The sequence below is a fragment of the Bos taurus genome, chromosome 20, assembly GCF_002263795.3.
Source record: "Bos taurus isolate L1 Dominette 01449 registration number 42190680 breed Hereford chromosome 20, ARS-UCD2.0, whole genome shotgun sequence".
NCBI classification, from domain to species: Eukaryota; Metazoa; Chordata; class Mammalia; order Artiodactyla; family Bovidae; genus Bos; species Bos taurus.
In genome coordinates this window covers 71512420-71537785 of record NC_037347.1, presented here as the reverse complement: position 1 = coordinate 71537785, position 25366 = coordinate 71512420, and the positions used below count along the sequence as shown (strand labels likewise).

Below are 25366 nucleotides of genomic sequence, written 5' to 3'. Positions count from 1 at the left end.
AAAGCGTGTGTGGACTGGAAGACTCAATAAGGTAAAAGGGCAGTTCTCCCCAAATTGATCTATGTATTTTATGCAATTCCAATAAAAATCTCAGCAAATGTTTCTAGATAAAGTGTTAGTCATTCAGTCATGTCCAGCTCTCTGCAATCCTACGGACTGTAGACCATGAGGCTCCTCTGTCCATGGAATTTTCCAGGCAAGGATACTGGAGTGGGTTGCCAGTATCCTCCTCCAGAGGAGTTTCCTGACCCAACGAGGGAACCGGCATCTCTTGCATCTCCGGCTTCGGCAGGCAGATTATTTACCGCTGTGCCTCCTGGGAAGCAGGTGTCAAACAGACAACCAGACAACCCTGTTGATAAAGGTGAAGGACTTCATCAGACGATTCACTAAAGACTTTTAGGTGGCATATGAGCACATAAGAAGACGTTCAACATTGTTAGTCATGCTGCTGCTGCCGCTAAGTCGCTTCAGTCGTGCCCGACTCTGTGCGACCCTATAGACGGCAGCCCACCAGGCTCCCCCGTCCCCGGGATTCTCCAGGCAAGAACACGGGAGTGGGTTGCCATTTCCTTCTCCAATGAGTGAAAGTGAAAAGTGAAAGTGAAGTCGCTCAGTCGTGTCCAACTCTTCGCAACCCCATGGACTGCAGCCCACCAGGCTCCTCCGTCCCTGGGATTTTCCAGGCAAGAGTACTGGAGTGGGGTGCCATTGCCTTCGCCAGTAGAATCTATACCTCACTCTTTTTAGTCATTTTAATCCACAATCAAAATCTGGAAACAACTTCATGTCTCTCAACAGGTGAGTGGATGTCCGTGGATGGAATACCAGGGAGCAGTTAAAAGGCACAAACTACTGAATGCCATGACAACGCGGGTGACTCCAAACACACGCTGCTGAGTGAAGACAGCAGTCTCAAAAGGTAAATCCACATGACCTTCCGGAAAAGACAACACTTCAGAGGTGGGGAAACAGGTGACGGTTTTCCAGGGGTTTGGGCTGGAGGAAGGGTTTGACTACAAAAGGGAGGCTCAAAGGAAGTTTTCGGGTGAGGGAGCTGTCTCGTTTCTGCATCAAGGCGACCGCCACTGGCTTTTCTCTGTGCCCCCGAGCAGGGAATCACAGCTGACCTCGCGGTCAGTTCAGACACCCACATGGAAAGCTGGACCTGGCCCAGAGCCACGTCTCTGTCCTGCCCCTTTGAGGTCCTTTGAGTCCTCTTGGCATTTTCCCTGCAGGGAGATGTCAGCAAATCAAAGCCTACTTTTTCACATCCATGAAGCTGGTGAGAATTCAGGTGTGTGTCTGTGGGACATGACCGGGCCCCACCCTGTGCGGAGCAGGTGCCTCCCAGGACTTCAAAGGTCCCAGAGAAAAGGGGCTGCAAACAGGTGAGTCAGCCCATTGTTCACTATCTCAAAAATCAATGGAGTCCAAAGGAAAACTCTTTATTTAATGAGCCAAAATATGGAGCTAATTGGTTTTTGAAAGGATATTGCTTCCTGCTCCCTGAGACTGAAAAGAGCCCTTTGAACAAACCCATTAACAGAGACTGAGTTCTGAAAACGGTTGCTTGGGGTTAACTAAGTGCAGAAAGGGGCTTCCCAGGTGGAAGATCCCCTGGAGGAGGAAATGGCAACCCACTCCAGTGCTCTTGCCTGGGAAATCCCGGGGACGCCTGGAGGGCTGCAGTCCACGGGCTCACAAAGAGTCCGACCCGACCAGGCACTCACAAAAGCGCAGAGGTCAGGAGACACCTCAGTCTTTCCCGTGGGGTCCCGAAGAAGGTGCACCTCAGGTGATACGGCTCCAGGGGGACCCACCCCAGGAAGCCTGTGCCTGGCCCTCTGTGGCAGGCTGGCCATGTGGCCGCCCCTCCTTTCTGGTGCCCGGGGTCTCGTGGGGGGTGGTCTCCATCACTGCTGGAGAGCAGAGCTCAGGTGAGTGCCGAGCGATGCCCCTCACCCTGGGGGTCCTGTGGCTGTCGGTTGAGATCCCGTGGCTGGCAAAGCTCCTCTCTGGACACCTGCCTGGGCCTCCGGGTCCCTCCAGGTGCCCCTGAGACGTGAGAGGGTACAGAACCCCAGGGAGCCTCTTCGCAGAGGCTCACGTGTAGGGTCACGGTGACCACGTGGACAGCTGCCCGTGTCACAGGGCCGTGCCCGCCTACACAGGGCCTCGGGGAAGGGCCTCCCTGCCTCCCCCAGCTCCTGGGGGCTCCGGATGCCCCTGGGGCTGTGGCAGCGTCGCGCCCGCTCTGCCTCCGTCAGCGTGTGGTCCTCGGTGTGTGTGTGTGTCTGCGTTTGCCCTCCTCTTACCGGGACACCTGTGATGGCGCATGGGCCCACCCAGAAACCCAGGAGAAAATCCCCCCAAGACCCTGAGGTTAATCTCGTCTTCTGACACACAGGCAACAGTCAGGAGCACCACAGGTTCCACACGGACTCTTTGGGGGGAAAGAGCATTTTTCAGTTTCACAAAACACACTACGCAGGAAACTGTGAGCTCCCGGAGCAAAGATCTCCCTCTGCATTTGTTTGCTTTTCTGGGAGCCTCATCATGGACTATTCATTTCAACTGCTGATCATTATAAGTGACAAAGGGCAGAGGGCATGGCTTCAGAATCCACACTCACTCTGTAGCTGGGAAACCAGTCAGCTAATTTTCAGGTTCTGCTTGTACTTCGCCCTGATCTGTTCCATCATCATCAAGAAGCTTGGACTGGGCCAGGCTGGACCCACACTCAGAGCCACACGGGGCCCCTGAGAAGAGGAAGTGACAGGTCCACCCGGTCCGTCTCCTCTTCCCTGACTGAGCCTGGGGGCCTCTCACTCCCCACTCCTCTGCTAGGAGCACCCACCCCCACACCCCCTCCCCTTCCTCTTTGGGGACCATGTCTTGTCTCCCCTGAGTGGAAAGGGAGCCCTCCTGTGGCACATGTGCCTTACAGCTGCATGTGCTCTGAACATGCTTGTACACATGTGCCTTACAGCTGTTGCCTGTACACATGTGCCTTACAGCTGCATGTGCTCTGAACATGCTTGACTGAGTGGTCTAGTCTGTATCACACACGTTCCATCTCCCACCTCAACTGATCCCAGGATCAGGTGGGCATGCCTTCAGCTGCAGCACCGGTCACTCCGCATTAGTCTCTTCTCTCTGGGCCAGGAGGCTGGAGGCCAGCGACTGGCACTGGTTTGGAGCACAGGCTGGGCACCTCTGTGATGTCAACTTCCTTCCTCCTTCATTGTGCCAAGATGGCTGCTGCAGCTCCAGGTATCACAACTGTGTCAAGGCAAAAAAAGAAGGTCCTGGCATATGTCACCTATACGTATTCCTTTTTCCAGAAAATCAAAACTTTACCCCCAAGTGCCACTGCAGCCTCCTGCTTAGTTCTTATCAGTCAGAAGTGGCCAACCACAGCTGTAAGAGATGTAGAGAGGGTCTCCACCCCCTACATTATAAATAGACAAGGTTGAAGAGGGCTAGGAACCACTGCTCCCCTGGAGAACCTTGTTAATTTTTTTTATAGAGATGAGAAGACTATGTTTGGAGAGCAGCTTGCCCAAGCCACACAGGCCAGAAAGCCAGCCCAGGGCACCCTGCTGGTCATAGGCTGGCTCCCCTACGCCCCACAACAGGCCCCTCTTCCAGCTGTACTGTTCAACCTGAGTGCCTGGCTCTCAGTCCTGTGGCCCTCGACGCTGCCCGCTATAAAGGAGACGTAACCAGTGACTGTCAAAAGCATTGCAGCGCCTGGCCCCTTGCTGGGCACTCACCAAGCTCTGCCACGTGAGGGCTCCAAGCCCAGTGGGAACCAGTGCTTCCAGGGCAGGCAGGGCGATGCTGGAATCTTCAGGGTCAGCACAGGCAGGTTGTCGGGGAGGAGTGAAAGCGGCTGACCGAGGCTGGTGGTGAGGGACCAGGGTGGGAGCAGGCCTGTGAGGCTTGCCGACCCCAGGTCATACTCTGCCTGGTCCTCGGGAGGGTCAGGGCCCCTGGTGTCTCAGCTGAGGTCTGCCCTCATCCCTGTGTCTGCCCCGGTGGGATGAGCAGGAGTGTGTGGCGGGGAGGGGTGGGCAGGGCAGCTCCCACCTGGAAGAGGCTAGGTGCACCCAGTCCCGCATCTCTGGGTGAGAGTCCTGAGGGGCTGTCCAGATGGAGCCATGGCCTGCCTGCGGGGCGGCCGCTGCTCACGCCCACGCGCCCATGCAGAAATTCACGCCCAGGTGTCCTGTCTCTGTACTTTCAGAAAGAGCTGGAAGTTTTGATTTTCCTGAGAAGTCTCAGGCTTTTGTAAGGCCTTACAAATAGCTGAGAAGAGAAGCAAAAGGCAAAGGAGAAACGGAAAGATATACCCATTCGAATGCAGAGTTCCAAAGAATAGCAAGGAGAGATAAGAAAGCCTTCCTCAGCGATCAATGCAAAGAAATAGAGGAAAACAATAGAATGGAAAAGACTAGAGATCTCTTCAAGAAAATTATAGATACCAACTGAACATTTCATGCAAAGATGGGCACAATAAAGGACAGAAATGGTATGGACCTAAAGCAGAAGATATTAAGCAGAGGTGGCAAGAATACACAGAAGAATTGTACAAAAAAGGTCTTCATGACCCAGATAATCATGATGGTGTGATCACTCACCTAGAGCCAGACATCCTGGAATGTGAAGTTAAGTGGGCCTTAGGAACCATTACTTACGAACAAAACTAGTGGAGGTGATGGGATTCCAGCTGAGCTATTTCAAATCCTGAAAGGTGATGCTGTGAAAGTGCTGCACTCAATATGCCAGCAAATCTGGAACACTCAGCAGTGGCCACAGCACTGGAAAAGGTCAGTTATCATTCCAGTCCCAAAGAAACACAATGCCAAAGACTGTTCCAACTACCACACAATTGCACTCATTTTACATGCTAGCAAAGTACTGCTCAAAATTCTCCAAGCTAGGCTTCAACAGTATATGAATAGAAAACTTCCAGATGTACAAGCTGGATTTAGAAAAGGCAGAGGAAGGAACCAGAGATCAAATTGTCAACATCCGGTCATAGAAAAAGCAAGAGAATTCCAGAAAACCATCTACTTCTGCTTTATTGATTACACCAAAGCCTTTGACTTTGTGGATCACAACCAACTGTGGAAAATTCTTCAAGAGATGGGAATACCAGAGCACTTTACCTGCCTCCTGAGAAATCTGTATGTGGGTCAAGAAGCAACAGTTAGAACCGGACATGGAACAACAGCCTGGTTACAAATTGGGAAAGGAGTACGTCAAGGCTGTATATTGTCACCCTGCTTATTTAACTTCTATGCAGAGTACATCATGAGAAATGCTGGACTGGATGAAGCACAAGGTGGAATCAAGATTGCTGGGAGAAATAATAATCTCAGATATGCAGAAGACAACACCCTAATGAAAGAAAGTGAAGAGGAACTAAAGAGAAGAGTCTTTTCATGAAAGTGAAAGAGGAGAGTGAAAAAGTTGGCTTAAAACTCAACATTCAGAAAACTAAGATCATGGCATCTGGTCCCATCACTTTATGGCAAATAGATGCGGAAACAATGGAAACAGTGACAGACTTTATTTTCTTGGGCTATAAAATCACTGTAGATGGTGACTGCAGCCATGAAACTAAAAGACACTTGCTCCCTGGAAGAAAAACTATGACCAACCTAGACAGCATATTAAAACCCAGAGACATTACTTTGCCGACAAAGGTCCGTATAGTCAAGGCTATGGTTTTTCCAGTAGTCATATATGGACATGGTTCTTTGAACCACAAAGAAAGCTGAGCACTGAAGAATTGATGCTTTTGAACTGTGGTATTGGAAAAGACTCGTGAGAGTCCCTTGGACTGCCAAGAGATCCAACCAGTCAATCCTAAAGGAAAACAGTCCTGAATATTCATTGGAAGGACTGATTCTAAAGCTGAAACTCCAATACTTTGGCCACCTGATGCGAAGAACTGACTCATTGGAAAAGACCCTGATTCTGGGAAAGATTGAAGGCAGGAGGAAAAGGGGATGACAGAGGATGAGATGGTTGAATAGCATCACTGACTCAATGGACATGAGTTTGAGTAAACTCTGGGAGTTGATGATGGACAGGGAGGCCTGGAGTGCTGTAGTCCATGGGGTCCCAAAGAGTTGGACACAACTGAACGACTGAACGGAACTCAGGCTTTTAGGTGTCATCAACTGTAGGGAGAAGCTGGCTTCAGTTACCTCCTCACCTAGCTGAAGCCCTGGTGGGCACAGAGGTGGCTCAGGAGCTCTGGGGACGGTCCACCCAGGTCAGCAGAACAGAGGACTCTTGGGGCTGTGGACTCTGTGGGCAGGGCAGGATCTCTAGCTGGACAAAGCCAGGAAGGAGCCCTGCCCCTGTGAACCGAGCTGCGTGGCCAAGTGTCCAGGAGAGAGGGTTGGCTGCCAGCCAGCCAAGCTGAGCTCAGCCCACTTTAGGGATTCTAGCCGGCTGTCCTTACGTCAGGTCCCCCTGATAGCTCCTGGGTCCAGTGGGTTTTACTTGCATCTTAACTGAAAGCTCAGTTGGATATAAGCATTTACACGTATGTGTGAACACAGACTCCATTCTGTGTTCAGTTGAGGTAGTCATGATAGTAAGATGTTTACATGAGCCCCTGCCCACTCTCAATCCGGTTCACCTTCCAAACAGCTGCAGGCATCATCACACCCCATTGTATGCCACACTTTGGATACAGGCTAGTTGGCAAAATGATGCATTGACAATTCACACATATTGGTGTTGACCTTGTATATAAAAACCGCTGGGAAAGGGCTCTTTTCTTCAACATTTATGAACGAATGAGCACAAGAACCAGTGAGCAGCTGTCCTTGACCAGATGCCTGTCGCTTGATGGGTGAGGCCCCAGAGCCCTGGCCGCTGGGCGGTGCCTCGCATGTGATGGGGGGTTCCCTGCCATCTGGCAGGGGAATGGCCGCCTGAGTTGGAGCTCGGGCTGCCAGAGGCGTTCAGTGGAGTGGAGGCGGGGTTGTGCAGCTCCTTGCCTCCTGTGTGGAGGGCCTGGTGCAGAAGCACCCCTGGGCTGAGCTCAAGTCTGATTCTCGGTCCAGGTGCCCCTAGCCGGCTGGTGTTTCCTCGGGGATGAAGTCACCATGCTGGCGTCCACCCCAGGGTAGAGAGACACTGATACAAAAGGCCACAGTTCCCAGGGCCCACGGCCAGTGCCACAGGTGCTTGCCCTGTCTCCTCCTGCCCCTCACCGCCCAGCCAAGGCCAGATAAAGTGCGGGAAAAGTCCAAGACGGCCCAGGCCACCAGCGCCCTGGAGGATCCCTCTGACTGCCCAGTGCATGACTGCCGTGGGCTCACCCTCAGGTCTCCATCTCTGTGGCCAGCTTCTCCCTGGGATGTTCTGACCCTGCAGTCTGGGGCTCAAGGCTGAGGGCCCTGGAAGCCTCCCTGGAATGCTCTAGAAAGCTGTAGAGGACTCAGGATTGGGCTGCCCGACCTGAAGTGACTGGCAGCAGGAGGAAGCAGTGGTGTTTGGAGTGTGGGCTGTGCCCTGACGGACAAGCTGCTTTTTTTGGGGGGGGGCGGTCAGTGACAGAAGCCTTTTGTTTGCCCCTGTTTACTTCTGAAAGCCAGGATATTTGCTCTGTGTCTAGCGTCCTTGCTGCACCAACTCCGCTCAGGCAGCCCTGGCTGGTGACCACATGCCCTTGGCTGTGCCAGAGTCCCTCCATGGTCTTGTGGGAAGCGCGACACTGGGCAGTTATGAAGCATCACTGAATGTTTGCTGGTCTCCATAGGTGACTTGGCACAGGGCCCCACGGGGCCTGGCCCAGCAGGCGTGAAGCCCTGCCCTGCTCAGGAGAGATTCTGGTACCCTGCAGGGGACCCACACCCCAGCCCCCTGAGCACAGCCCCTGTCTACACCCTGCCCTACACTCTGTCTACACCTCTCCTACACTCTGCCATACTGTCCCACACCAGCGCCTTATACCTGCCCCTACAATCTTATCTACACCTCCGGTGCCACCACCCAGGCTGTGACATGCCAGGGGAGGGGAAGCTACCAACAAGCCAGACCTGGGCAAGGGAACCCCCAGGACGCGGGCTGCCTGGGGCAGAGTCAGGCAGACGGGAATGCAGGTCTTCCCTGGAGGCGCTCCACAAAAGGCCCAGGGAGCCCGACACACCGTGAACCCCGCGGTTCAGGCTTGTCACCTAGGAACTGCGGACGTGGGCAGAGCCGGACCCGCCGTGGCCGAGTGACCCACGTAGGCCGCCGCAACCTCGGGCAGAATCCGCGGGTCCGGAGCCCAGGATGCAGACCAATCTGGGGGTGGATAGGGGCCCCAGCTGGGGCAGGTGCCCTGGTGAGGCGAGGTCCCCAAGTGGGGCGGGAACTCAGGTATGCCCTGGGGCGGGCCCCAATTTACCCTAACCCCGCCTCCAGGCTGCCTCGGCCAGACCCACATCCCCGCGCCCTACGGCCTTGGCTGCGCCCACCCGCCCTCGGCCCCGCCCCTTCATTCAGCCCCCACAGCCCCCGCCCCTTACAAGCCTTGGCCACGCCCACTTCGCCCTCGACCCCCGCCCTTTCCCTCCAGCACCGCCCCTTGGCACCGCCCTCAGCACCGCCCCTCCCCGGCCCTTTGCGTCCCCGGCGCGCAGGCGCGGGCAGGTGCGCGCCGTTTGAAACTATGGCGCCGGGCGGGCGGGTGGTGCTGTGTGAGGAGAAGATCCGGGAGAAGAGCGGCCTGGCGCCTCACTGCGACCTGGGTGCGCGCCAGGCGGCGGGCGGCGGGCGGCGGGCGGCGCTGGCCGAGGGCGCGAGCTTCCCGCCGCCGTGTCGGAGGACCGGTCAGGCCAGAGGTGCCGAAAGAGACCGCTCGGTTCCGAGCCGCCCCAGGCCTGAGGGGCGGGCGCGGGGAGCGCAAAGCGGGGCGGGGCGGCGGTGGGGCTGAGAGCGCGGGCCTGGGGGCCCCCGAAGAGCGGGGCCCGGGGCGAGCTGGGGTCCCGAGCGGAGGCCCCTGAGGGGCCGGGGCGGCCCGGCCCTCGCGCCGTCTGAGGGGAGCTCCTCTGGGGCGCGTCTGCGGAGCCTTCGCGGCGGTGTTTTTTGCGTTATCTGGGAAGATCACTTGGGTTTCCTTTCACCCGTTAGTCAGCTGGATTAGGCTGGTTTTCTCCGAAAGCTTGAAGCACCTTCGTTTCTGGAGGATCTCTGAAACGTACTCGTTCGCCCCTCCCAGGCCGACGATCTCTGGACTCGTGTTCAAGACGGATGTTGGGCGCTAGTTTTCTTTTTTTATTATTTTGTCTGGTTCTGGTATCAAGGTAACACCGGGCTCATGACATCGTGGGCAAAGTGCCTCTTCGGTTTTCTAGAAGAGATTCTGTAAAATTGGTGCCAGTTCTTTTTTGCTTGATAGAACTTTCCAGCGAAACCTTATGCGCCTGAAATTTTCTGTATTTGAAGCTTTTAAATTACAAATACAATGTCTGCAGTTGTTATAGAACTATTCATATTATCGACTTCATCTTAAGTGAGTTATGGTTGTGTGGGGTTTTGCAGAACTGATTTCATCCAACGTGTTAAATTTGTGTGTATAGAGTTTGTGGTATTTGCTTATTAGCTTGTTAATGTCTGTGTGGTCTGTAGTGATACCCTTCTTCCATTTCTGATATTGGTCATTTCTGTCTTTTTTGGTCTGTCTTGAGGTTTATGGATTTTATTACACTTGTCAGTGAGCCAGCTTTTGGGTTTTCTTCATAGGTTTTTTGGTTTTGAATTTCATTGATTCTGTATTATTTTCTTCTTCCTGCTGCTTTGCATTTATTTTGCTCTTTTTCTTGATTCTTGAGATGAAAATTTAGATTTCTGATTTGAGACTTTCATTTTAGTGCTGTAAGTTTCCCTTTAAGCACAACTTTAGCTGCATCCAAAAGTTTTGTTGTATTTTCATTTTCATGTAGTTCACTGCGTTTTTTAAATTTCCCTTGACTTTCTCTTAGACCTATGGATTGTTCAGAAATGTTTTTTTTCATTTTTGTGTGACTGGAGGTTTTCCTAGTTTGTTTGGTATTTTTTTCTTTCTGTTATTTATTCTGATGTGATTCCATTATGGTCAGAAAACATACTCTGTATGGTCTTAATTGTTTTAAATTTGTTGAAGTTAGTTTTATGGCCCACAGTCTGGCCTATATGTACCAAGTGCAGTTGGAAGGAATGTGTACTCTGTCACTGACTGGAGTGTTGTATAAACATCAGTTTGATTCTGTTGACTTACGTTGCTCAGTTCTTTTTTATCCTTGCTGATTTTCTGTCCAGTGAGTCTCCTGGTAAATTACCAGGAGATAGGTATTGAGATCCCTAACTATAATTGTGGATTTATCTATTTCTCTTTCCACTTCATGGGTCTTGAAACTGCTATTTGGTGCATACATATTTAGGATTTTTATGTCTTCATATTGGAGTGACCTTTGTAACATATGTAGTATTCCTCCTTATCCCTGATAATTTTCTACAGTGAGACATCTACTTTATCTAATATTCAGTTCAGTTCAGTCCCTCAGTCGTGTCCGACTCTTTGTGACCCCATGAATCACAGCACGCCAGGCCTCCCTGTCCATCACGAACTCCTGGAGTTTACTCAAACTCATGTCCATTGAGTCAGTGATGCCATCCAGCCATCTCATCCTCTGTCGTCCCCTTCTCCTCCTGCCCCCAATCCCTCCCAGCATCAGCGTCTTTTCCAATGAGTCAACTCTTCGCGTGAGGTGGCCAAAGTTTTGGAGTTTCAGCTTCAGCATCAGTCCTTCCAATGAACACCTAGGACTGATCTCCTTTAGGATGGACTGGTTGGATCTCCTTGCAGTCCAAGGGACTCTCAAGAGTCTTCTCCAACACTGTAGCCTAATTAGTGTAGTCATGTATGGATGTTTGAGTTGAACCATAAAGAAAGCTGAGCGCCAAAGAATTGATGCTTTTGAACTGTGGTGTTGGAGAAGACTCTTGAGAGTCCCTTGGACTGCAAGGAGATCCAACCAGTCCATCCTAAAGGAAATCAGTCCTGAATATTTGATGAAAAGAGCTGACTCACTGGAAAAGACCCTGAAGCTGGGAAAGTTTGAAGGCAGAAAGAGAAGGAGATGACAGAGGATGAGATGGTTGAATAGCATCACTGACTCAATGGACATGAGTTTGAGCAAGCTCCAGGAGTTGGTGATGGACAGGGAGGCCTGGCGTGCTGCAGTCCATGGAGTTGCAAAGAGTTCAACAGGACTGAGCGACTGAACTGACTGAGTGTAGCCTCTCCAGCTTTCTTTTGTCTAGTATTTGCAGGGTATGTCTTTATCTATTTGTTTACTATTTCATCTGTAAGTGTACATATATCGTAATATTTGAAATAAATTTCTTGTAGATGGTATATGGTGGTTTAGTCGCTAAGTTGTGTCCAACTCTTGTCACCCCATTGGACTAGCCCTCTGGGCTCTCTCTCCATGGGATTCTCCAGGCAGGCATACTATAATGAGTTGCCATTTCCTTCTCCAGGGGATCTTTCCCACTCAGGAATCGAACCCGGGTCTCCTGCGTAGTAGCTGGATTCTTTACTGACTGAATTAACAGGGGAATCAGTATATACTATATGTAATTTCTAATCTACTCTGCTAACCTCTGTCTTTTACAATATAAAAATGTTAGTTGCTCAGTTGTAGCTGACTCTTTGTGACCCCATGGACTGTAGTCTGGTAGTCTCCTCTGTCCATGGAATTCTCCAGGCAAGAATGTTGGAGTGGGTAGCCATTTCCTTCTCCAGGGGATCTTCCTGATCCAGGGATCGAACCCTGCATTGGTTCCTCATCTCCTGCATTGCAGGCAGGTTCTTTACTGTCTAACTCGTCAGGGAAGCTTCCCTTTTATAGCATATTTAGACCATTTATTAATATTAATATGGCTTATGTGTGCCATTTATTATTTTTCTGTTTACTCCCTTTGTTTTTTCTTCTTTTGTTTCCTATTTCCTTCCTTTCCGTGTTTCCTCTTTCCTTCCTTTTCCTTAGTCATGTCTGACTCTTTGCGACCCCATGGACTATACAGTCCATGGAATTTACAGGCCAGAATACTGGAGTGGGTAGACTTTTCCTTCTCCAGGGGATCTTCCCAACCCAGGAGTCGAACCCAAGTCTCCTGCATTGCAGGCAGATTCTTTACCAGGTGAGCCACAAGGGAAGCCCCTTCCTTACTTGAGTATTTTTTATTATTTGATTTTGATTTATCTATTATATTTCTGAGCGTATCTCTTCATATACCTTTTTTAGTCATTGCTCTACATATTACAGTGTACAGTGTTTATGTGATTTAACACAGTTTACTTGTGTGGATGGTTTACCATGTCAAGTGAAAATAGAAATTTTACCACCATTTTTTGTTGTTGTCGTTCAGCTGTTCAGTTGTGTACGACTCTGAGATCCAGTGGACTGCAGCACGCCAGGCTTCCCTGTCCTTCACTGTCTCCTGGACTTTGCTCAAATTCATGCCCATTGAGTCAGTGATGCCATCCAACCATTTCATCCTCTCCTGCCCCCTCCTCCTGCCTTCAATCTTTCCCAGCATTAGGGTCTTTTCCAGTGAGTCAGCTGTTCGCATCAGGTGGCCAAAGTATTGGGGCTTTAACATAGGTCTTTCTAGTGAATATCTGGGGTTGATTTCCTTTAGGATTGACTGGTTTTGATCTCCTTGCAGTCCAAGGGACTCTCCAAGAGTCTCCAGCACCACAGTGTAAAAGCATCAGTTCTTTGGCGCTCAGCCTTTATGGTTCAACTCTCACATCTCTACGTGACTACTAGAAAAACCATAGCCTGACTGTATGAACCTTTGTCGGCACAGTGATTTCTTTGCTTTTTAAAACGCTGTCTTAAGTTTGTCATAGCTTTTCTTCCAAGGAGCAAGTGTCTTTTAATCTCATGGCTACAGTCACCGTCCTCAGTGATTTTGAAGCCCAAGAAAATAAAGTCTGTCACTGTTTGCATTTTTTCCCCATCTGTTTACTGTGAAGTGATGGGACTAGATGCCATGATCTTCATTTTTTGAATGTTGAGTTTTAAGCCAGCTTTTTCACTCTCCTCTTTCACCCTCATCAAGAGGCTCTTTAGTTTCTCTTCACTGTGTTCCATTAGGGTGGTGTCATCTGTGTGAAAATGAAGTCGCTCAGTCGTGTCCAACTCTTTGCAACCCCTTGGACTGTAGCCCATGAGGCTCCTCTGTCCATGGGATTCTCCAGGCAAGAATACTGGAGTGGGTGGCCATTTTCTTCTCCAGGGGATCTTCCCAACCTAGCGATCGAACCCCGGTCTCCCGCCTCACAGGCAGATGCTTTACCATCTGAGCCACCAGGGAATGCAGCCACCTGTATGATATATGCAAATATCATCTGCATATCTGAGGTTATTGATATTTCTCCTGGCAGTCTTGATTCCAGCTTGTGCTTCATCCAGCCCAGCGTTTCACATGATGTACTCTGCAAGTGTACCACCATTTAGGTTTCATTTTTCTCCCACTATATGATTTGTCTAGATATTTCATCTGCATACCTGAGAGCCACAGTAATGGTGAGATTTTTGCTTTTTACAATCATCTGACAGTTTAAATAGCTTAGGAGGAAGCATTAACCCAAGTGTTTACCTGTTTCATTTCTTCATGCCTGATGTCCCAGGTTTCCTTCTTTTATCTTTCCTTGATGTTTAAAGATTTTTCTTAAGCAGTTATCTACTGGCAGGCGTGCTGGTGAAAAGTTCTCTTAGCGTTTCTTCATTTAAGAATACCTGTATTTCACCTTCAGTCGTAAAGACTGTTATTGGAGAATATAGATTTCTAAGATGAAAGTTCTTTTTTTCAGCAATTGAAAAATGTGAGAGCACTTCCTTTAGGCCACCATGGTTTCTGAAGAGTCACTCCCTACCACGGGAGTTGTGTCTCCCTCTGGGTGATGCCTTTCTCTCTGGTTGCTCTCGAGATTCTTTCATTGCCATCAGTGGTTTTGATTCTGATGTGTTAGCTTTTGCCTTTATTCTGTTTGGTGTTTTTTCAGCTTCTTGAATATGTAGGGTTTTGTTTTTTTGCCAAATTTGGAAAGTTTTCAGCTGTTACTTCTTTAATTTTTTTTTTTTTTTTTAAGCCATGCTGTTTTTCTCTTCTTGAAACTCTCATTGGAACTCCATGGGTTCCCAAGGACATGAATGTTAGATTGCTTTTTCTATTTCTACAGAACCTTGAAGCTCTGTTCATTTTTTTAGTCTGTTTTCTCTCTTGGTCAGATAGGACAATTTTGTTTAATTTATCTTTGCATTTACTCTCTTTGAATTTTTCCCTGTCATCTCCATTCTGTTATTAAGCTGCTCCCATGGTTTTTGTTTGTTTCTTTCAGTTATTTTTCACTTCTCAAATTTCTATTTGTTTCTTCTTTATATCTTCTGGTTTTTTGCCAAGAATCCCTACTTTCTCATTTTTTAAAGCATGTTCATAATTGCTCATTGAACTATTTTTGTATCAGTTGCTTTAAAATCCTCGTTAGATAATTCTGGTTTCTCTCATCTCATTATTGGTGTCTATTGTTTTCTCTCATCCAGATTGAGATTTTCCTAGTTCTTCATCATTTTTGATTGATCGTTTTGATTGGGATTCTGCTTCCTGTTTAAATCTTGTTACTCGGTTCTGTCACTGCCTGGATGCTGCCTTGTTGCTGAGGCGGTGGCCAGGCCCCTGTCATACACACAGCCTCTACAGATGCCTCATTACAGACAGCCCAGGACAGTAGTTGGGTCCACTCTCGCGGTCCCAGTGCTGCCCACTGTGCAAGGCCAAGGGTACGAGGTCCATGATTTTCCCTTGGTGTTGGGTGGGAGTGGGGCTGGGGTTGTCAGGAGTCTGTCCTGCAAGGCCATCTCTCCTGCAAGGCCATCACTGACCATCTTTGACAGTGGACAGCAGGCTTACCCATATCTTTTGGTAGATGTCCGTGGGTGTTTGTGGGCGGCCAGCTTCTCTTGCATTCAGATTGGGATGCATAGGAGACAACAAAACCAGCCCTCAGTGCTTGACCCTTTTTTTAGGTCCCTAGATGGTTGGCCTTCTGCCCCCACCCTTCAGTTGCCAGGCACTTGCTTCCTGTTTTGTTGTCCAGGGTTGTTAGGTCTAATGGGAGGAATAGGGTGAAATGTGTCTGCTCTGTCTTGTCTGAAACTGGAAAGCCAAAAACCAGTTTTGTATTTAATCAAAATGTGTTTTAAAACAAAAGTTTCCAGGGAAATATTTGGTGCATCCAAACACAGAGTGTCTGTTTCATTCAGTTTCAGCTCAGTTCAGTTCAGTCTCTCAGTCGTGACCGACTCTTTGCAACCCCGTGAATTGCAACATGTCCGGCCTCCCTGTCCATCACCAAATCCTGGAGGGGAAACTTATATTTGTAGTGACATTTGTCTTATGAGTGCTTACCGGCTGTGTCCCAGAGAAGTGTATGGTTCCCCCCAAGTGCCACTGGCCATCACCCGTAATGGCGTGACCTCAGGTCAGCCCCTGAGAGGGTTTCAGATGTGATCCCTGCGTGGAAGCTTAGAGGCAGTGGGCTGGCAGCCCCCTTAGGGCTTCCTGGTGAGTGGGTTTTGGAGGGAGACTAAATTACTGTAATAATTAATTTTCAGTAAAATAATAAACTTAAAATCTCTTAATTTTCTATTCTTAGCTGAACTTCAGTCATTATCTATTCCTGGAACTTACCAAGAAAAGATTACTCACCTGGGAAATTCTTTGATGAATTTAACAAGTCTAAAATCTCTAGATCTCTCACGAAACTCCTTGGTTAGTCTAGAGGTAAGTTTTAGGTTTGTTTCTTAAAAGAATATTTATTGCTATAATAGCAGGGGGAAGTACATTTATGGTTTAAAAAAAAAAAAAAAAAGCACTGTGTTTCACGACTGCTTCTAAAACTTGTAAACTGTGCACCTAAAGTGACTGTGAGTGCTGTGCCACATTCTCTGTGTTTGCTGTGAGCTGGATTTGCTATGCATCGCGTTGTATTCCAACTATAACATGAAATCACCCCACTCTGACGAAGATGGTTGTGTCTGTAAAGGAAAAAAGGCCCGAAAGACGAGCGTGTGTGTGCCCGCCTTCATCCTGCATCAGCTGTCCTCTGCACCCACGCTGCACTTCTCATCCATGTGTGTCTGACTGTTAGTGGCCTTGGGCCCTTGAATGGCTTGTGTGCCTGTCGCAGCAGGCGCTGGTGACAGAAAGGACGCAAGAAGTCCCCAGGCGATGACGAATGGGAACGCCGTGTGAACTGCCAGGGCCTGCGGTGGGGAGAAAGGGAGGCAGGACGCCCCTGCCTGGAGCGCGAGTCTGTCAGCGCCCCGACCTGGTTGGGAGCCCTGCCCCTCGCATCAGCGTCTGCCGCAAGATCTCGTCCCGGCTATACTCAGTCTTCTCATCTGTGAAGCAGGGGCAGCGGTGGTTCCGCCAACGGGGCTGGGTGTGAGAGCTTGGCGTTGGATGCGTCTCTCAGCTGGTGCGTGAGGCCCTGCAGGGATTGACCGGCTCGGCCGCCTCGCGCCCAGGAGCAGCTCCCGGCAGAGCTCACCTTTGCTCTGCTGTCCAGTGATGGGGGGCGGGGGGTGTGGAGTGAGTGTGTGTCGACGCCCGTCTCACCGTGCGTTTGTCCCGGCAGGGCATTGAGTGCCTGACGGCGCTGGAGAGCCTCAACCTCTACTACAACCGCATCTCCTCGCTGGCGGAGGTCTTCCGGCTCCACTCCCTGGCGGGGCTCTTGGACGTGGACCTGCGGCTGAACCCCGTGGTGAAGAGCGAGCCTGACTACCGCCTCTTCATGGTGCACATGCTCCCAGGGCTCCAGCAGCTGGGTAGGCCGGCTGCGCTCCCAGCCTCTCTCGGTGCCCTGCTCGTGTTCTTGGGGCGATCACGCTGCTGCCCCTTCTGGAGAGGGGAGCTGGTTTCCTCCTCTCACAGAAAAGCCGCCTGGGAAGGCGGCCGGGAGCCACTTCCTGAGACCACAAGTGCCTGCTGGGCTGGCCGGGGCACAGGTGTGGGCTGGCTCGGCTCTCCAGCTGTTCTCAAGCTCTGTTGTCTATTTCCTCGCATGGCCTCCTGGGTGTTGTCCCAGGCTCAGTCGGACGGCTGGATTCAGCCTGGTTTTGCATGCGCCTAGAGCACAGGAATGAGAGGTTACTGTGCTGCGCACGCCCCGGGCAACAGCGTGAGAGAGTGGGAGGGCCTCCGCAGGAGAGCCTCTTGGCAGGTGCAGCTGCCGCCATGGCCCAGGAAGAACCGAATCTCTGGGGCTTGCAGGACAAGCGGCGGGAGCAGAGGGTGTGCCAGTCGGGAGGCCCTGGGGAAGGAGGGCGTAGAGTCTTAGACCTGATCCTCCTGTGGAAGTGCCGCTTGAGGGCAGTTAAGACTGTCTGATTGGAGGGTGGTGGTCCTTCTGTGCCCCCAGTGATCAGTGCGTGTTGTCCACTCAGAGGGCCTTTGACCGCTTGGGGAGGCTGGAGGGATTCCAGGGTGTCTCCACCTCCCAGGTGCTGAGATAATGAAATGAGACCCACACGGCAGCGCTTGTCAGGTAGATGCTGGGCAGCGGGCAGACCATGGCTCCTGCCCGTTCAGTGTCCACAGGACCTGCAGACACTCCGGGTTCTGCCCCCTCAGCTGCACAGAGCGTCTCTCACAAGCACCCCAGCTGTGCCTGCCTTGGCTCACCTCCTTGTCCCCGGGCTGGTGGCCCTGGCTCTAGGGAGCCTGGCTGCGTGGTTAGGCCACACCAGCCTGGGCCTGGGGCACTGACCCCCAGAGGCGCACTGTTTGTTCAGACCTACTTAGGGTTTCAACGTTTTGTTGGTTTTTAGATATTTGGGAGGATTAAATGCTTGTGTCCTTAGTTAGTTAAGTTGCTCAGCCGTGTCCAACTCTTTGCGACCCTGTGGACTGTAGCCCATCAGATTCCTCCGTCCATGGGATTCTCCAGGCAACAGTACTGGAGTGGGTTGCCATTTCCTTCTCCAGGGGATCTTCCCAACCCAGGGATCGAACACAGGTCTCCTTAGTTGACTGTATAAGTATTCTGTAAACTATTGAAGCATTACAATCCTTCTTGAAAGTTGTGCAGTCTTCAGTCTTAAATGATTAGTTTCTACTTGTGATAAAAGTTTTCGATTCGGTCTTATAGAGTTGTTCCAGTCTGAAAGGTACTCAGACATGAGAAAGGAGAGTCACTGGAGTCCGTGCTGCGGGAGCCCTGGAGCTCTTGGAAGGCCCGCTCTCCCGCCGGGCGCCGTGGGAGCTCCGAGGGAGTAACCCAAGCGCTCTGGCCGGGAGCAGAGGAGGCCCTCGCCGGGCCTGGGGGCCGCTGCCGTGCAGAGAGGGTGTGGCCTGGGTGAGACAGGTTTGCGCTGGTCTTAGCCACATGGAGCTTGAGTTCAGAGTGAGGGGCATGGCGCTGACTCAGTGAAGTTCAGGCTGAGCAAGTAGAGTCGTGAGTTGCTGGCATGAAGGCCACGTCCAGGCCATGAGAGTGCAGAGCCCAGGAGGCCTCAGACCAGCGTGTGGCGGACGGAGTCCCCGAGGGGATGGAGGGGGCTCCCGGGGGCACCCCGCGTGGGGCCAGGGCTGCCATGCAGAGTCCACACCTTGGTCCTTGTTTCTCACTGGGACATGTGCCTCTGGGCGCTGTGGGCTCAGCTTCCTGAGCAAGTCTGGGGTGGTCCTGACAAGTTCCTGAGGGCTGGCCACCAGCGTTTGGGAGGGCAGCCTCCCTTGGGCACTCCCGAGGAGGTGTGGCTGTGGACACGTGAGGCCTTCTTGGGTCCAGGGCACGTGTGGAAACAGGCTTGGCTCTGCCCCCTGTTCCAGTCCCAGGATCTGAGAGGTGAGCCCTGGGTGCCAGCACGTGGCCTGGGCCTCTTCTCTCCAGTGTGTTGGGCTCCTCGCCCGTGGACACTTGTTAGGGGTGTTTGGGGACCTTGCCCAGCATCCCTGATATGTGTCAAGAGGAGACAAGAAGGGTGTGCCTGCACGTGAACTTGAGTGTGTGTTTCCCTTCCTGTCTGAGGCTCAAGCCTGGTGTAAGCTGCCGCCTCCGGGGATCACGCTCAGCACCTCCACGGGCTCCTGTGGTGGGTTGGCCCTCGGGGGAGGGAAGGCCCCAGAACAGGGCAGTGCCTCTGGTCAGGTGCGTGTGAGGCTGAGTGGGCGGCAGGACACCTTTGCTCCCCATGGGAGGCCGGCAGGTGCGCCACGGCGGGGCCTGGCACCTGCCTCTGGTCGCTACTTTCCCATGGTGTCTTCTCTGTAGATGACCGCCCCGTGAGGGAGAGTGAGCGGAGAGCGTCCCGGCTGCATTTTGGTTCAGAGGAATCGCTGGACTCAGAGCAGAGCTTCCCATCTGTTTTCAGAGAAGAAAGGTATGAACAGAAAAAGCGAGAGTGAAAGTCGCTCAGTCATGTCCAACTCTCTGTGACCCCATGAACTGTATAGTACAATTCTCCAGGCGAGAATACAGGAGTGGGTAGCCTTGCCCTTCTCCAGGGGGTCTTCCTGACCCAGGTCTCCTGCACTGCCGGTGGATTCTTTACCAGCTGAGCTATCAAGGAAGCCCATGAACAGAAGTGGTGTTTGAACTTCTTGAGGAGTGTTCACTGTTGATAGAAAAATGCCAGCCTCTGTATTAACTGAAGATACAAACTCTGCATGCGGATTGCCACTTAGAGGGCAGGCCTGCGGGAGGTGTGGTGGGGGTGGGAGAGACGCCCCACACCAGCTGGCGATAAAGGATACCGTAGGACAGCCTCTCTTCCTGTCCATCACATCTTCTGTAGGTTACTTTTCAATATTAGTTTGGCCAAAATGTTTGAGTTTTTCTGTAAGATGGTAAGAACTTTCTGGCCAACCCAATACTGAAAACGTTGTTAAAGTAATTGATGTCGGATACGTAGCTCGAAAGGCCTGTGGCAAGAAGCCGCGGTCCCACCTACCAGCCCCCGCCCACCCCTCAGGCAGCCGCCTGCCGTCTCTAATGGTTGCTGCTTCCAGGCTCTGTTTGTTCCTTTCTGATCTCAGATGGTGCAGACACTGCTGTTTGTGGACGGGAGCACTCTGACAGACCTGGCAGCTCTGGAGCCCCCTCTTCCCACCTGGCCGTGTCGGTTCTTGGGCTTTGCTCCCTCCGGCGTCCCCCTTCCTTTCTCTGCTCTGCGGGCAGGGCTCCCGCTCGCTGTGCCGGGCTGTGGGAGCCTGTGCCACCTGTGCCTGGCTTCTCAGCGCCTCCCAGCGCCTGCCGTCTGCATCTTTATGTCTGACTTGAGATGTCGGGGTGGTAGCACGTGTGTTCTGAAAGCACAGTCTTCGTGTGTTTGGTTGATTCTAAAGGTGTAAGTCAGTCCATGGTGTTTACCTAGCTTGTAATGTGTGAGGATTATATATTCCTTCTTAAATACCATTTTGTTTTGTCTGAAGCTTTTAATAGTTTTCTTTCTCTTCCATTACACACCTTAGTTCATCTGTAAATTTCTCTAACGTAGAGGTCAGCTGACTTTTTTTGTAAAGGGCTGGAAAGAGTGTTTTCAGCTCCATGGACTGTATGATCTGTGTTTTAACTTCTCAACCCTGACTTTGTAGATGAAAGCAACTGTAGACAGTACATAAACTAAAGACTGTGTTCCAATAAACCTTTTACAACACAGGTGTGGGTTGGATTTGACTCGTGGGCCATACTTTGTTCTAACATCTTAAGATCAGTTCCAAATTCCGGGAATCTCCTCTTCCCTCAGCTGTCTCGCTTGGAGTTCCCCTCCCCTCACATCCCCATTTCAAACCCAGCTAACTAACCCCGCAGAATGCTCTGAGTATTGTGTGCCCCAGATTTACATGCTGGAGCCCCAACCCCCAGCTCAGTGGCTTAGGGGACAGGGCCTGTTAGGGGCGACGAGGTCCTGCGGGTGGAGCCCTCGTGGTGGAGTTGGTGCCTTCCTACAGAAAAGACCCCGCAGAGCTCTCTAGCTTCGTCCACATCCATGTGCATTTATGAGTTACGCGGTGTCAGTCTGGTGACTTTGTCCTCCTTCAACACTGAGTTGCCAGTTACTTTCCATATAACTTTTAGAATTAATCTGTCGATATCCACCAAATACCTTGCTGGAATTTTGATTGAGATTGTGTTGAATTACAGATGAGAAGAAACTGACATCTTAACACTATTGAGTCTTCATATCCATGGACATGGAATATCCATTTATTTAGTTCTTCTTTGATTTCATTTATCAGAGGTTTGTAGTTTTCCTGATTTGATGCTGTACATATTTTGTTAGACTTATGCTTTAGTATGTTGGTCTTTTGAGGCTAATTTAGGCTTTTTAATTTAAAATTCCAGTTGTTCATTGCTGACAATATATGAAAGCATTTGGCTTGTATGCAGCTGCTGGTGACGAAGTACCACAAACAGGGTGGCTTAAAATAACAGAAATTTATTGCCTTACAGTTCTTAGGCTGGAAATCTGAAATCAAGGTGTTGTCAGCCCTGCTTCCTCCTGGAGGCTCTAAGAGGGAATCCATTCCGTGACTCCAGCTTCAACGGTTTGCTGACCATCTCCAGCATTCTCTCCAGTCTTCTCACTGTGGCTGTCTTCTCCCTGCGTCTTTTCACAGAGCTCCCCATTGTGCCCGTCTGTCCTGTGTCCAGATTTCCCCGTTCTTAAGGACATCAGTCATATTGGTTACTGCTAAGTCACTTCAGTCATGTCCGACTCTGTGCAACCCCAGAGACGGCAGCCCACCAGGCTCCCCCATCCCTGGGACTCTCTAGGCAAGAACACTGGAGTGGGTTGCCATTTCCTTCTCTGATGCATGAAAGTGAAAAGTGAAAGGGAAGTCGCTCAGTCATGTCTGACTCTTAGCGACCCCATGGACTGCAGCCCACCAGGCTCCTCCATGCATGGGATTTTCCAGGCAAGAGTACTGAAGTGGGATGCCATTGCCTTCTCCGAGGGCTCCCCATAATTTCCTCATTTTAACTCAGTTACCTCTGTAAAGACTCTTATTTCCAAATAAGGTCATGCTCTGAGGTGTAGGATGTTAGGACTTCAGCATCCCTTTTTAGGGGACACAGTGTAACCCATACATCTTGAATTTTATGAGTTTGCTGTAAGACTGATTTTTTGATTTTCTGTAGATGGCATGTCATCTTTGAACATGCCATCTATAGTTGTATATGTCTTCCTTCCCAAGCTGTATGCTGTTAATTTCCTTTTCTCATCTTACTGCCTTGGCTGGGACATCCAGTATGGTGTGAAGGCCATGGGCAGCGGGGCTTGCTCGCCTTGCTCCTGGTCTTGGCAGGGTGGCAGCAGGTCTCTCTGGGACATCCAGTATGGTGTGAAGGCCGTGGGCAGTGGGGCCGTGCTCGCCTCACTCCTGGTCTTGGCGGGGTGGCAGCGGGTGTTTCCCACCAGGTCTGCTGCCACCTGCGGGCTTCCCTTGGTGTTCTTTATCCAGTGCAGCAGGTTCCCATCCATGCCCAGTTTACTGACCATTTTATCACGGATGGGTATTAGACTTTGTCGAATACTTTTTCTGTATTTACTGATATTGTCACGTGACTCTTCTTCTTGAGCCTGTTGATGTGATGCATTACACTGACTTTTTTCCGAATGTTGAACCAGCTGTGCACCTGGAATAAACCCCACTCTCTTGTGGTGTAGACTTCTTTTCATACCTTCATGGCCTCAAGTTGCTGGTATTTGTTGGGGATTTTTTGCATCCGTGTTCATGGGAGATAAAGGGTCTGTATTTTCCTTGCATTGTCTTTGCTGGTTCTGGCATTAAGGTAATGCTGGCCTCATAGAATAAGTTAGTCTGTATTCCCTCTGTTTCCTCTTCTGTCTTATAGAAAATTGGTATAATTTCTTTCTTAAATGTTGGTAGAATTTACCAGTGAATGTATCTGGACCTGGTATTTTAGGAGGCTATCAATGATTGATTCAAGGTCTGTAATCCATACAAGTCTGTTCTTACTATCTACTTTTCCTGGTGTGGGTTTTGGAAGATTGTGCGTTTCCAGGACGGTTCCGTTTCATCCGGGTTATCCCGTTTGTGGGCAGGGTGCTCTCTGTTACCCTCTTGCTCCACAGGATCTCCAGTGGTGCTGCTGCTTTTACTTCCTGTGTTAGTGATGCGTCTTTTTTCCCTAGTTAACCTGTTATAGATAGAGGTTTTTCCATTTTATTTATGTGTTTAAATTTAGAACTAGCTTTTGGATTTGTTGATTTTCTTTTTTTCCTGTTTTCAACTTTATTGATTTTTACTCTAAATTTTACTATTACTTTTGTTCTTCCTGCTTTGGATTTATTTTCTTAGTTTCCTAAGATGGAAGCTTAGGTCACTGATTTTGGATTGTACTATGTCTACTATGCATTCAGTATTATGTATTTCCTTCTACACATTGCTTTCACTGCATCCCACAAATTTCAGTGAGGTGTATATTCTTTTTAATTTGGTTGAAAATATTTTTATTTTGAAGTACTTTACTTCAGAATACTTTGAGGTTTCTTTGACTCATGTTATTTGGGAATATGTTGTTTAATCTTCCTTTTTTTGAGATTTTCCAGTTATCTTTCTGTTACTTATTTTATTACAAGTTTAATTTCATTGTGCCCTGAGAACAAATATCGTGTGATTTGTTTTCTTTTTAACGTGTAGAGGCATGTTTTGTGGCCCAGGACGAATCTGTGTTGGTGAGTGTTCCGTGTGACTGTGGGACGAGTGTCCTGCTGTCTGGACACAGTGGACGCCGGCTCCTCCAGGTGGTGGTGTCGGGCCCAGCTGTGTCCTTGGTGACTGACTGCCTGCGGGATCCATCCCTTTCTGACGTGGGGTAGGGAAGTGGATCCGTCCTCCTGAGCTCCCTCAGTGGCTGTGTTGGGTAACCTGATGCTGTCTTATTGGTGCAAGCCCGTCCAGGGCTGCTGCGTCTTCCTGCAGAGCTGCCCTGAGTCCTGACCCCTCTTTATCCCAGGTTGCACTCACCACCCAAAGTCAGCTCTGTCTGAAAGTGATGTAGCTACTTCCACTTTGTTCTGATTGGTGTTAGCATAGTCTGTTTTTCTTTCTCTGTCCATTTACTTTTAACCTGTGCATCTTTATATTTGAAGGGGGCTTCTGTAGGTAACATGTAGTCGGCCTTGTATTTTGATCCGCGCTAACCGTCTCTGCCCTCCACTTGGTGCGTTTAGACCCTGATGTCTGAAGTGATTCTTGATGCAGCTGGGTTAACAGCTGCTGTGTTCGCTGTTTCTGTCTGATGCCCTTGTTCTTACTTTGTCTTCTGATCTTTCCCTTCCTTTCGTGGTTTTACGTGATCATCCAGTGATTCCATTTCCCTGTTAACACATCAGTTATGGGCATGTTTTCACTTTGGTGGTCGCCCTGAGCACACAGGACAGGCAGACCTCGTTTTCTGTGCTCTGCTTTATTGTGCTTTGCAGATTCTGTGTTTTCATAGATTGAAGGTTTGTGTTAACCTCGAGTCAGGCGAGTCTGTCATGCCATTTTCTGAGTGGCATTTGTTCCTTATTCACTTCATGTCTCTGTGTCACATTTTGGTAATTCTTGCAGTATTTCAGACTTTTTCAGCTTTTTATATTACAGTGATCTGTGATCCCATTGCTGCCATGACTTGCAAAAGCCTCAGATGATGGTTAGCACTTTTTAGCAATAAAACGTTTTAAAATTAAAGTGTATACATTGTTTTTTAACATAATATTGTTGCTCACTTAATAGACTAAGTACAGTGTAAACAGTAAGAAAGCTAAGATCATGGCATCTGGTCCTGTCACTTCATGGCGGACAGAAGGGGGAAACGTGGGAGCAGTGACAGATTCTTCTCACCTTGGACTCCAGAATCACTGTGGGCTTGACTGTAGCCATGGAACGAAAAGACGCTTGCTCCTTGGAGGAAAAGCTATGACGAGACACCACTTTGCTGACAGAGGTCCACAAAATCAAAGCTATGGTTTTTCCAGTAGTCATGTATGGATATGAGGGTTGGACCATAAAGAAGGTTAAATGCTGAAGAACTGATGCTTTTGAATTGTGGTGCAGGAGAAGACTCTTGTGAATCCCTTGGACTGCAGGGAAATCAAATCAGTCATTCCTAAAGGAAATCAATCCTGAATATTGATTGGAAGGACTGATGCTGAAGCTCCAGTAAATACTTTGGCCACCTGATGTGAAGAATCGACTCATTGGAAAAGATCCTGATGCTGGGAAAGATTGAAGGCAGGAGGAGAAGGGGGCGGCAGAGGATGAGATAGTTGGA

The 25366-nt window shown here is 50.0% G+C and overlaps 1 protein-coding gene across 12 annotated transcripts in view; it reads left to right on the top strand.

The window, feature by feature from the left end:
• Positions 1 to 8384: 8384 nt before the first annotated feature.
• CEP72 (centrosomal protein 72) overlaps positions 8385 to 25366 on the top strand; it is a 37522-nt gene continuing 20540 nt past the window's right edge. For 7 of the 12 annotated variants that reach the window (XM_059878924.1, XM_059878925.1, XM_059878923.1 and 4 more), the window contains exons 1-4: positions 8385 to 8670; positions 15728 to 15855; positions 16712 to 16904; positions 19352 to 19460. In XM_059878924.1, coding sequence (XP_059734907.1) covers positions 8400 to 8670; positions 15728 to 15855; positions 16712 to 16904; positions 19352 to 19460 — 701 coding nt within the window. In that variant the 5' untranslated portion in view covers positions 8385 to 8399. Of the gene's footprint in view, positions 8769 to 14163; positions 15637 to 15727; positions 15856 to 16711; positions 16905 to 19351; positions 19461 to 25366 lie in introns of those variants that run through there. The other 5 variants (XM_010816864.3, XM_010816861.4, XM_024981568.2 and 2 more) reach the window with 3 other exon arrangements.